The 12,408-nt window shown below is 45.8% G+C and overlaps 1 protein-coding gene across 2 annotated transcripts; it reads left to right on the top strand.

Moving 5' to 3' along the window:
* Nucleotides 1-1,668: 1,668 nt before the first annotated feature.
* On the top strand, nucleotides 1,669-12,128 carry THAP1 (THAP domain containing 1). Of its 2 annotated transcripts, XR_008574750.1 has the most exons (4): nucleotides 1,669-1,889; nucleotides 2,403-2,598; nucleotides 6,890-7,968; nucleotides 12,111-12,128. XR_008574750.1 is itself a non-coding variant. In XM_054810901.1 (3 exons), the coding sequence occupies exons 1-3, from the start codon at nucleotides 1,819-1,821 to the stop codon at nucleotides 7,355-7,357; spliced, it is 735 nt and encodes a 244-aa protein (XP_054666876.1). In that variant the 5' UTR covers nucleotides 1,669-1,818; the 3' UTR covers nucleotides 7,358-8,997. The 2 variants fall into 2 exon arrangements, 1 of the variants encoding a protein (XP_054666876.1); XM_054810901.1 differs by lacking the exon at nucleotides 12,111-12,128 and having other exon boundaries at nucleotides 6,890-8,997.
* Nucleotides 12,129-12,408: the final 280 nt, after the last annotated feature.

The following is a 12,408-nucleotide window of genomic DNA, read 5'->3' as shown; positions in this document are numbered from 1 at the left end:
GACCTCGTACCTGGCTCATCACCTCGCCTCGCCTGGGTGTGTCAGTGGATCCAACCACTATTGCCTGCTCTGCCTGCCCTGCTCAGGCACTGCAGGACTCTGCCCAGGCTGGTGAGGGACAACACCTTGGCTCTGGCCACCCCTCGCTCATCTTCCTGCAGAGCAGTCCCGCTCTGCTGCTCCCCGAGGCTGTGGCAGAATCGCTGCCCAGAAAACTGGCAGCAGCAGGACTCCAGCGGGAAGCAAGCCATCAGACAAAAGCCAGAAATGGAGGCATTTGCATGGATCGAGGAGGAGTAAGCATGTCTTTCTCGGTGAGGAAGGTGGTGCTAGAAAGAGCTTATTTTTGTCTCCTTGTCTCTTGGCTGACCTAGCAGCAGAGGTGCGGAGCTAGCAGTGCACAGCCAACAGCGGGTGCTGGAAACACCTAATGCAAGCGTCTTCATGGAAGTATTGCTGTGGCTGCTTGCGGCACGGGCTTTTCCTGTCATATTCCTGGGTGAGCAAACGGCAGTGACTGGTACCTTCCCTGCAGCTGGGCAAAGAGGGCTGTCTCGGCAGAAAAACTGCAGCCTCCAAGCTGAAGTCGGTACAGCTTCTTTTTCCCTTACGAAGCAAGTGCAGAGAGGGAAAGTAGGCTGACGAGAAAATGAGGTCCTGGGTGGGTGCAGAGAAAAGGCTGGGGAGGTTCACTTGGCTCTGGGGTCACTGTCAGAAATTCTAGGTATGACATGATAGATGACAGAAGACATTAAGGGTAGGTCCCTTCGTCAGTCCTCAGACAAGACCTGTTGGTCAGTTATATAGGATGGTTTTACTCGCTGATCTAATGCAGAGTTGGAAGGTAAGCCTACGGAATGGAAAATGCAGAAGCTGCTTGAAATTAACTTTTGTAACAACACATGAATTTATTTAGATTGCTATCTGATATTTGCTGATATACTTGCAAGCAAAGTTTCTGTGAGTGAAACAGAGTTGTTTTACACAACCTTAATGCAAATGTGTGTTATGGCAAGGTGGTCTTTCTGTGTTTTTTTCTCTCCCCACTCTTTTTTTTTTTTTCTTTAATCGCCGAGGAGAGCCTGGACACCCTCACAGAGGTCTCACAGAGCCAACTTCCTGCGCCTCTGACAACCGCGTCGTGCGTACACGCCCGCCCGAAGCCCTGCCTGCCGGCTGGGGCGAGCATTCCCGGCCGGGGCCGCAGGCATCGCCCGGGCGGAAGAGCCCCCTGACGGGTCTCCCTCACTGCTGGCACGGCCGCAGCGCCGGCACAGCTCCCGCCGGCCTCCGCGGCCATGGGCGCGGGGTGGGCCCCGACCCCCTCCGCCGCGGCTCGCGGGTCCCCGCAGGCCGGGCCGCCCGTCCCTCGCCTCGGCCCCACGGGAGCTCCTCGGCGGACACGGCAGGCCCGGTGCGGTGCCGGGCCAGGCGACAGTTACGCGCCGCAGCCGCCGCTGCCCAGATGTGGCGAACCGAAGGGTGGGCGGGCGGTGCACGGTCGCGGGGAAAGGGGCGGAGCAGCAGGAACTTTGCCTCGTGTTCTCAGGCGGCGGCCCGATTGGAGGGGCCGTCCGAGACGCTCCGCCCCCTCGCGCACACCCGCCAATGGGCGAGCGCGGCGGGCGCCACCACCGCGAGAGTTGCGCTGAAGCTGGCGCCGCCATCTTGGAGTTGGGAGAAGTCGCGTCCCGTTCCTGGCCCTCTCAGAGGGTCACGGGCGGGGGGAGGGGAAAGATGGGCGCCTGACGGTGAATTAACGGCGCCCGCGAGCTCGTCTTCCAGACGCTTGGCCGCGGCGGGCGCTGGGGAGGAAGGATGGTGCAGTCGTGTTCCGCGTACCGCTGCCGGAACCGATACGACAAAGAGAAACCCATCTCTTTCCACAAGTGAGCGCGGGTGGCGGGGCGGGGCCGGGCCGTGGCGGGGGCGGGGCTGGGGCCGTGGCGCGCCCGCTCGGAGGGGAGAGGTCGCGCGGCGGCGCTTGGCGCGCGTGGGGTCTGTGAGGAGAGGGGGACAGGCGCGTGGCGTGTCGGGGGGGGGGGGGGGGCGGGGTGCAACGGTCGCCGGCTCCCCCGCGATCGGGGGGAGCCCCGCTGGAGCCCGAGCGCCTCGCCTTCCCTGTCCCGGGGGTCTCTCTGAGGAAAGCCGAGGGACAGCGCTCTTTTTGCTCCTTTTCAGAGAGAGGGAGACACCCCCCCCCCCCCCCCCCCGGCTTTTAGAGACCCCCCAGCCCGGTCCGCGTGCCATGTCTGGGTTGGCAGGAGGGGTTTGGCTCCGAAGATGAGCCCGTCAGAGGAAGAACCAAGTGATCATACAGTCAGTCACAGCAGTGCTTAGCTGTAACCCGACCCCGTGTTAAAAAGCTTTCCAGAAAAGCTGAAAGTACTTCTTATTTACAGGTTTCCTCTTACAAGACCTGATCTTTGCAAGAAATGGGAAGCTGCTGTTAAAAGGAAAAACTTCAAGCCAACCAAGTATAGCAGCATTTGTTCAGAACACTTTACTCCCGATTGCTTTAAAAGGGAATGCAACAACAAGCTTCTGAAAGAAAATGCTGTGCCCACAATATTTTGTTATACTGAACCCAGTGAAAAGGTAAACCCAAAGCACTCATAGTTTAAGATACTGGAATGCGTGTGTGTTGGTTGTAGTAGCCTGGCAGGGCTTGATGTAGCTGGGAGAAGATGCAGATAGTGAAGGATACCAGTTGGGTATGTGCACCTGGAGGCACATGGAGGGCTGTGGTGACTGAAACATGTCCAACAGCTGTTCTCATTTGCTTTGACGAGCACAGGCTGTATGAGGCTCTGGAGCATGTAGGGCATTGTACAGATGTGCAGTAGCTCTGATCCGCTCTTGCGTGCATACACAGAAGCCTGAGTAGCATAACTTTGGTTAAAACCTTGTGCTGATTTAAATGGAGTGGAAGCAAAGTAGGAAAGTATTGCCCTGTAGTTAAGTTGTTCAGCTGTGTTTGTGGCATATTTGGCATTTTAGAGAGCCTTCAATGATACTTGCAAATTGCACTGTACTCTCCCATGCTGACTGGTGGCTACTGCTAATGTTGAAGAGGTGATGGACCTTAGTTCTGAGACTTAACTGTCCTCTTTGAAGGGCTGTGTCCTCTTGGCTTCTCAGAGTTAAACTGAGATGCAGAGGGGCAGAACAGTAGCTGTGCCTGCTGTCTGTGCTGAAACGATCTCTGTCCTGCCTTAGAAGTTATTTTGTGTTCGTAAGCCAGTCTGGTCCCTAACTTCTGTCTCTGAACTTGTGATGGTAGTCTCCTGTGAGATGTATTGTTCCCTTCACTGTGCTGCTACAGCAGCTTGCTGTGGGATGCTAGTCAGTTTTGAGTTCTTCCTTCTTGATGAAATATCTGCAAGACAAGAATGGGCAAGATTGATTCTTAACTCCTATACTGGATATAAAATACTAGATGTCTTGCCACTCTGCTGTAGAGGAAGTGGCAAAAGAGAGAATGGATATGATAGGTCTAGGGAGTGAAAGGCTGTAATGGGATGAAGTGCACAGACAAAAACTGGCACTTTTGCTTGTTTGATTTTTCTCTTTATATACAATATTGGATTTGATGCAGAAGTAGAAAGGGAATGTATTTGAAAAATGAAAAGTGGATAATAACAGAGAATAGAATACAAGCGGAAGGTATATAAGGAAAGACAGATGATTCTCAGGTAAATACAGCTGTGTTAAGTTTTTTGTTTGATTATACTTCCGCGCTATCTGTATGACACACTTTGTCACGTGTAAAATAGTTGCAAAATTTTTTACAGTCTGAAAGCTGAATGGGTCTATAGAGTAATCCGCAAAAGTGCGATTGGTGCAGCAGGATTAGTGGTGAACCACATTCCCTATTTCATTACCACGCCTGGATCTACAAAAACAAAAAAGTACCTCTTAATTTTGGAGAAGGATTTAGTGCTATTCCTGTTTGTCTCATGGCACTTTTAGACGAGTTTCACATATCTTCAAGAAAGAACGTAGTAACAAATAATAGTAGTGGTTGTTTCGGAATTGAATCCTGATTTTGAAATACAGCTTTTTATCTTTTGCATTATGTAATTTGAAATACTTTCTTTTTCTTTACTTGTGTCTTAGGAGAACCATTTATTGACTGTAAGAAGTAACTAGAATTCACTTATGATGCGATTATGATGATACCAACCGTTTGTTCTCCATGCTACATTGTGACAATAGTAACGTATTTATAAAGGTGGCATGTGCTGGATAAGCTGCAAATAGAAGCTTCTGTGTGAATTCAGCTGTCCAGCAAGAATCCAATTTTTGCTTGTGCTTCCAACAAGGGTGAATTTCTCTTTGCCAATTACATCTTTGCCTTGTAGTTTTTTCAGTGGAAAAGTTTGAAAGTGATAGCTGATACGGTCAAACTCTTTAGAATATTCATGCATGAATTAGGTAGGCACACTGTTAGCAGCAATTTCTTGTGATTGAGAAATTAGAGTGGTAGTTGGCTGGGTTTGTACCGTAAAGTCATCAGTAATATTTGAGCACATATGAAACTTCCCTTCAACACCAGTCACAAAACTGCCTTCTCAGTTACTGTCTGCCACGTGATGTGTTTTGTACAGGAGGGATATCTAGACTCCCCAACTTCAAATATTAGCTTGTTTGTACATTAAGTCAAGGAAGTTAATGTCATGACCTTCAGATCTGATGAGCTTGATATTTAGATGATGAGGATTGTCAGCTGCTCCTATGGCCAATGTTGTCTGTTTCCTTTTGCTTTTATGTGTAGTAATAATATTGTCAACAGGTGGGCAGTTAGAAAATTGCTTCAGTGCCTCTGAGAACATCTTAGGCTTTCTTTTTAACAGGCGATGGGGAAGCTGTTTTGTTTGAACAGTGCTTTTTTGCACAGAAGCATTTTGAGTGCACCCTCAGCAAGTTTGCCGATGACACCAAGCTGTGTGGTGTGGTCGACACGCTGGAGGGAAGGGATGCCATCCAGAGGGACCTTGACAGGCTGGAGAGGTGGGCCCATGCAAACCGCATGAAGTTCAACAAGGCCAAGTACAAGGTCCTGCACGTGGGTCGGTGCAATCCCAAGCACAACTACAGGCTGGACAGAGAATGGATTGAGAGCAGCCCTGAGGAGAAGGACTTGGGGTATTGATTGATGAGAAGCTCAACATGAGCCAGCAGTGTGCGCTTGCAGCCCAGAAAGCCAACCGTGTCCTGGGCTGCATCAAAAGACGTGTGACCAGCAGGTCAAGGGAGGTGATCCTGCCCCTCTACTCTGCTCTTGTGAGAGCCCACCTGGAGTGCTGCGTCCAGCTCTGGGGGCCCCAGTACAGGAGAGACATGGAGCTGTTGGAGAGAGTCCAGAGGAGGGCCACAAAGCTGATCAGAGGGCTGGAGCACCTCTCCTATGAGGACAGGCTGAGAGAGCTGGGGTTGTTCAGCCTGGAGAAGAGAAGGCTTCAGGGAGATCTAATTGCGGCTTACCAGTACCTAAAGGGGGCCTACAGCAAAGCTGGAGAGGGACTGTTTATCAGGGAGTGTAGTGACAGGACAAGGGGTAATGGGTTTAAGCTGAAGGAGGGTTGCTTTAGATGAGATGTTAGGAAGAAATTCTTTACTGTGAGGGTGGTGAGGCACTGGAACAGGTTGCCCAGAGAGGTTGTGAATGCACCATCCCTGGAAGTGTTTAAGACCAGGTTGGATGAGGCTTTAGGCAACGTGGTCTAGTGGAGGGTGTCCCTGCCCGTAGCAGGGGGGTTGGAACTAGATGATCTTTGAGGTCCCTTCCAACCCAAACCATTCTATGATTCTATGATTTCTGAATTATAGTGCGTTCCTTTTTTGGGCAGAAAGAATCTGATTCTCTGCTCTGGCCTATACTCAAGTGGTGAGGGATCTGTGTTGTCCTGAACCATGCAAGTGAACCCATCGAGAGCAGTATGATCAAGACTGCAGTTTCATGTGGAGTTGAGCCAATCGATGTTTTGCTGCTGCCAGAAGGAAGAATCGTGCTTCTCCCTTCTCCATTCCATCTGCCAGCCATGCAGTCCTTTTTCTCCCTCATTCCACACACCAGCGCAGGTGTACCTCCTGTTGCATTGCTTTGACTTTTAATAAAGGACAGAACATTTCTGTAGTGATAGTGGGAGAGCGAATAGCTTTCTGTCATCTTAGCAACTTGCTGTGTTTGAGCAAAGGCTAAATACCAGGTCTGGGAGGACTGCTTTGCTGTTGAAGAGCTGTTTATTTTGGCTCATCATGTCTCCTGAAACCAAACGCTTATGCTGCAGCCTGAAACTAGTGACACAGTCCCTTCCGGCTGTTGAGATGCAAGCCTTGCTGTGTCTACCTCTGCTCTGCCAGCTCATCAGCTCCCTCAGTAGGTGACCCTTGTTCTACCTCAGCAGAAGATTTTCTGCTTCTGCTGTGTTTGTGATTAAATTAGCTGATGGGTTCAAAATATATAATGGTAAGATGCATCTGAAAGAAGGAGGGACAAACGGGAATGGAGTGGCAGTGATGAGTTATCAGGTCAGCTGAACTCCGTTTTATGGAACTGCAGCCTGTGTTTTTGCTTTTTAGTGAATCGTGGATATGTGCTTGACCTAAGTCTTGAAGTGAGAGTCATTTCTACATTCTTCAGTTTTTTAGTTATTTGAGACAAGGACTTGACTTTCAAAGAGCCCTGAAAACAAAGCTGCTTAAAAATATCTCCAGTTTAGAAGCCAGACAAAACAGGCCCAGAATTGTTTGTCAATTTTGAAAATGTAGGCTTTGAAATTTATTCTATTAATTTAAATCCTCGTTGTTTATGTTATTCTGGGGCCTGTGTTGTAAAAAATGTTAAACATGAAAATGTACTTTTTTTTTTCCTTGTTGTTTCTAGCCTGAAGAGTTTGTAGAACAGCCAGAAGATCCACTACCACCGCCTCCTCCACCACCACCACCGCCGCCACCACCACCACCACCACCACCAGCAGCTCCAGTACTACCACCACCTCCATCGACTCCTTCTTTTCATTTATCTCAAATAGATGCCAGGTTTGTAGATCCAAGTATTGGATTATTGATGCCTCCTCTCCAGACCCCTAGCAATCTTGCTGTTTTTTGTGATCACAACTATACCGTAGAGGATACAGTTCATCAGCGAAAAAGAATTCAGCAGCTGGAGGAACAAGTTGAAAAACTACGGAAGAAGCTCAAGACAGCGCAACAGCGATGCCGGCGTCAGGAAAGACAAATTGAAAAACTGAGAGAGATTGTTCAGTTTCAGAAAGAAAAAGACATACTGGCAGGAAAAGGCTATGTGATTCTGCCTAATGACTATTTTGAAGTTGTAGAAGTACCTGCCTAGAAGTCATGAACATCAGCTTTCAGTTTGCTAGGCCAAGAAATTTAGTTAAAAAACTAAATGCTCTCTAATTCTGTGTTCAAGACTCTCCAGAATCTAAAACAGTAAATAAGCAGTCATACAAATAAGATCACATTTTTTCTTCATTGTCATTTCAGTTTGATACATTTCTAATGTATTGAAAATGCAAGTATCTCAGAATTAGAATATGCATTTAGTTTACAAAATATGAATTGCTTTACAGCAAGAAAGGATGCAAAGTTGAATACATTTAAAATGTGTTAAAATATTTTTTTATTATTTTTATTTTTTTAACAATGGCTGTCGAGCTTCCATGGGATGGGGAACTGAATCTGGCTGAAAGTGAAGTTGAGGTTCTTGTACACTTAGTGCAAAGCTTTGTAAAGGCATTTAATGTTGGCTTTGGTGATCTCTGGGAATTAGTTTTCACTGATTTCAGAAGGATCAGAATTAGGCCAGCTAAGAACACCTGCAAGTGCTGCAGATAGAGAAAGATAAGATATGCAATTTCAGCCTGGGAAGTCTTCCAACCTCAGTTTGCTATGCCTTCAAAGCACTGCAAAAAGTCTTAATTCCTGGATCCCTTTGGTGAGGTATGTAAACGAACCTCTTATTTTGGAGTAACCTTTCACCATGTGTGTTTTGTGAGGGAGATGAGGAGAATTCATTAGCATAGCTGACAAGAGCTGCAGAAGAGGCTTTTGTTTTGAGAGCACTTACAAATACTCCTGAAGTGCATTGCTGCACTGAACATATATGTTATTGGACTGTTGGCAGGATCAAGAAGGCAGAGTACTGTTTAGGGTGACTGCTTTTCAAAAGTACCCTGATAATATACAGTCCCCAGTATGTTGGAGTGTGACATTCCCATAAACACTGTAACGGGTAGAATATTGTCCTAATCTTTGAAATTGTTGGTCTTTACTCACATCTCAACCGTGTGTAGCTTCAGGAAATTAAGACTTTTTTTTTTACCTATCCAGGGTGTCAGGCATTTGTGACTTTGAGTGCAGTATACTGTGATTTTGGTGGTTCGTTTCTTTTTTTTTTTTTTTTTCCTCCCCCACTCCCCAAAAGTCATCCACCAAAGGGCAGTTACGGAATTAGACTTTGGGAGTTGCTTGGTGCTAGACTGGTTTTTAATATCTCAAATGCTGCTGCCTCTCCTTCAGCCTTACTAGGACTCTTTCTAAAAAGAAATTTAGCATGACAAAGTAATGCAGCAGTTTGCACTTACTGTGTAATAATTTGTTTAGTCAATGAACTCATTCAAAATCAGAGAAAATGGCATTATGCTAACCCTACTGTAGCCTTCACAGCTGAAATTCCTGGATATATTAGACATGAGGAAAATGACTTTTCTCAGTCTGTGTCAAACTTGTGTGTAGTGTGCATTCTAGCTCTGATACTAATCAAGCTGTGTTCATGATGGCTTTAAAAGTTTCCCTTAATATCCTGTTAGCATGACATTTTGAAATGTTTCAAACCAGTCTCGATACTTCTGACCTCACTCATGCCATGTATCTGCTTCCCCCACCATTTCATATACTTGAGATAAACAAAAATGCTGATGCATCCTTTTGTGTACATTTATTATACCTGATTAAAAATAAAAAGCAAATGGTGTGTTAGATTTTTAACTGCTCGCTCTCCTCTTTTTCCAGGACTTTGCCAAAACTAGCTTGACATTTTTATCTTTTTTTCTAAAGTAGTTTCCTAGTTTAGATGCTGGGTTTTTCTCACAGTGTTCCTGAGTCTGGTTGCTGTTACTCTTTATACTTAAAATAAACTTGAAAATGCTCAAATTCAAAAAGTGACAAGGGAAAGACATTTAAACAACTGTTGCTATGCTGTTGGCATGTGTGGCCAGATAGCAGATTGTTTCTGTTCTCTCTGCAAAATACCCTCTCTTCTTACTCTTCGGGAATTTGAAGTGTGACTTCCTGAGGCACGGTGGGTTGCTGCGATACCACACCCCTGTGGTTGGGGTGCTCCTGCTGTCCCCCTCTTCCCCCCGTTGTTTGGGTGTGTGCTCCCATTACCGCCCTTCTTATTTCTACGGGTTCTGGTGCTGGTTGCGCCCTTCTGTGGGGCAGTTCAGCTCGGTAAAGCAGTGGGTTTGGCTCATAGTGGAGAGGCAGAGGTAGACCAACAGTGTCAGACTTGATATGAGAAGAAGGCAAGGCCAGGATCTGGGGACAGGGAGAAGTAAGTCCTCTTCTGCAATGAGCTGTTGCATTACATCAGCTGCTTCTGAAAATTTAAAGGTGACGTCATACTCGACGTTCAGCACTGTTTCCTTCCACCCTGGCCAAAGATTCCCATCTCCTTCCACCTTACACTCTGGCTGCTGTGCTTGTTGGGCCTTTCCTTCAGGTATTTTAGCTTCATAACCCTCCAGAGAAGCAGCCCAACGAAAGTAAGTCAGCAAGGTAAATTTAAGGCATGCTGATGGCTGGTGTAGAGTTGTTGTGTGCTTAAGCTTTTCATGTTGGTGAAGCTGGTTTGATGGCTGACTAATGTTTCTTCCACTGAGAGGGGTGATTATTGCTTGTCTTGAGGGTTTCTGTAGTACTAGGTTGAAGAGCAAACTGCTGCCCAGTTGCTGACGCTTCCTTTCCTAGTATCAAAGGACTTTTCTAGGAAGAGATGCAGTCCATTCTGACAATGGGCTTGAATTTCTCCTGCAGCATCTCTTTATTTTTTTCTTAAAAAAACCAAAACCACCTTCCTAAGTCCTGATGCTGTAATGTTAGGGCTAGGTGTGGACTCTGCTAGGCCCATGAGGAATTCTAGCTTTTTTAATGTAAAATTAATAAGCACAATACATTTCCTGTGCATTCGTTAAAATTTGCTCTTTTTTGTAAAGCAGGATCTGTTTACGTTCACACGATGAGCTGTAAAAATGGGCTGCATCACTTGCTGTTTGTATTGGCAACAACTGGTACCTGCACGTAGCAGTGATTTAGTAAATGTCTGAAAAAAGTGATTGGGAGTTAAAAAGTGGAGGTGGGAATGTAGAATGGCATGCAGTTGTCCATTTGCGCATGGAGTAGATGTTGTTTCTTTAAATGCATGTAACAGCACTTCACTGAAGCCTATTTCATAAAGCAAGCAATTCAGGGAAGTTAGAAAATAATAAAATTGGCAAAAGTGCTCCATCCTTAAAATCTGGAGAGAGAGATTTGTTTTGAAATGGGCTGATGCTTCAACAGGCAGAAATTAGAGCCAATTGTAAAAGGAGAAGTGTTGGCTTACACACTTCCCCCTGTTGCTCCAATTTCCCTTTTGCTGTGGTAGTGTATCTGACCTGTGTGTTATGTTTACTTTTTTTTCTCCTTACACCTCTGCAAAGTATTTGATTTCCCTAACTGAGGCAGTTCAAACCCAAAGGTATGTTTTATGGGGGAAAAAAATGAATAGCTAAATACTTGGATTACTGCTCGTCACACTGAGGGAGCCCTTCGTCACTGCCCTTTTTTCTCCCCTGCTTCCAGTTGCCATCTTGTCTATGTTGTTACTAGCATGGTCTTAACAACTTTGGCAACAAATTAATGAAACTGAGATATCCAAGAAATCTGTCTTGCTGAGATTTTGTTTTCCTTCAGCTCTACATGGGGTTTAGGGTACAAGTGCCCCGTGTGAATTTTGAAGTTCTCTTGTAGCTGAAGAAAGCATAAAGCAAATCCCAGTCTGAATGTAGGAAGAAGGGAAGTGAAGTAGTTGCTTGGGTAAAAGTAAAACCACAACAGTTTCTAAGTCCATTTCAAAAGACTTCTCCTATTACATGCTGGAACCAGGCAGTTATTCCTCGTTGCCCTTTTGCTTTGTTTCTTTCCTGAGATCTGTTTTAGGTTTGAGTCTATAGGCTTATCTGTTTCCTGTCAGTTTACACCTTCATCAGGTGGCTTTGGCAGGGTGGAAAAGGGTGTTTTGAGCTATTGTCTGATTTTAACAACCAAAACGTAATCTACCAAAGCACGTCGATGCATACAGTCTGTCATGACTGCAAGTTCAGGTCTACAACTCCTGCTGTTTTAAGCACAGCAGATTATTTGCCATACTGTAACCATGATAATGATTTATTAATAAATGTGAAAAAGCAAAACAGGATACATGATTCAAAAATATGATGATGACAGTAATTGCTATTGCAGATTTTTCTTTGTGCCTGATCAGTGCTTTCAATGGAAATTTTGTCATTTTGTAGAGATGTTATGAAGGAACTGCAGCATTTTATTGTGCAAGTTGGGCAGAAGGCGTTAGAGTGTTCTACAGACTGAAGGAGTTTAAAAGCATGTAGAAAAATTGTTGCAAAGTTGTTTAATCCACTATGAATAACTTGAAACAGTTCCCAAAGGAAAGTTATCTTAAATATTCTTATGTCAAAGAAAACATTTAAATCAGTTACTCAAAAGGAAATTTTCAAGAACGTCTCTTGAGAATAGATACATTACATTGTCGTAATTAAATCATTGCAATAATTAAATCTCTCCACAGTCCTGCCACCATTAGTTCATTTAGCATTGAGCATCAAGCCTTTTATTGCCTGTCATGCAAAATGATGTGGTGATCCTCCTGTAGCTGCCTCGTCCCATTGTATAGGGAAAATAGATCATAAAGCCTGGGCTCACACGTTCCTGGAACTTCTAAAAAAGTGATTGTCCTCTTGTGGTAGTGCAGCTCTCTCGGTCCACTTTGTGATCCCAACATTGTGTTCTTGTCTTGGTTACAGGTGCAGTGAGCTGGGACAATTAGGCGCTCCCCAACTGTACCTGGAACTCCTGCTGCCTGGATCGTAGCCCCATCTCGTAGCCCAATCTGGAAGGTACCAGAATTACCTGACAAGAATAATGACCCAAATGGAAAAGAACACTGACCAAAGTCAATCATCTCACGATCCTGTAAACATCAACCCTACGTGAGACCCTTTGGGCTCTCCGGGACCGCAGCGGGGTGTGAACCAGTATCTCCTCTGAGCTGGGACGCCTCTCAGGGTAGGTTTTGTGAGGATTCAAAGATCGTCCGTTGAT

Source organism: Grus americana, chromosome Z (assembly GCF_028858705.1).
Source record: "Grus americana isolate bGruAme1 chromosome Z, bGruAme1.mat, whole genome shotgun sequence".
NCBI lineage: Eukaryota > Metazoa > Chordata > Aves > Gruiformes > Gruidae > Grus > Grus americana.
The sequence above is the reverse complement of the archived record's forward strand: the minus strand, read 5'-3'. Positions and strand labels throughout refer to the sequence as shown.

Coding starts and splice junctions, on each gene's coding strand:
- THAP1 (XM_054810901.1), top strand. CDS start 1,819: ATGGTGCAGTCGTGTTCCGCGTACCGCTGCCGGAACCGATACGACAAA. Junction 1,890..2,402: donor AAACCCATCTCTTTCCACAA/GTGAGCGCGGGT, acceptor TCTTATTTACAG/GTTTCCTCTTACAAGACCTG. Junction 2,599..6,889: donor ATACTGAACCCAGTGAAAAG/GTAAACCCAAAG, acceptor TGTTGTTTCTAG/CCTGAAGAGTTTGTAGAACA.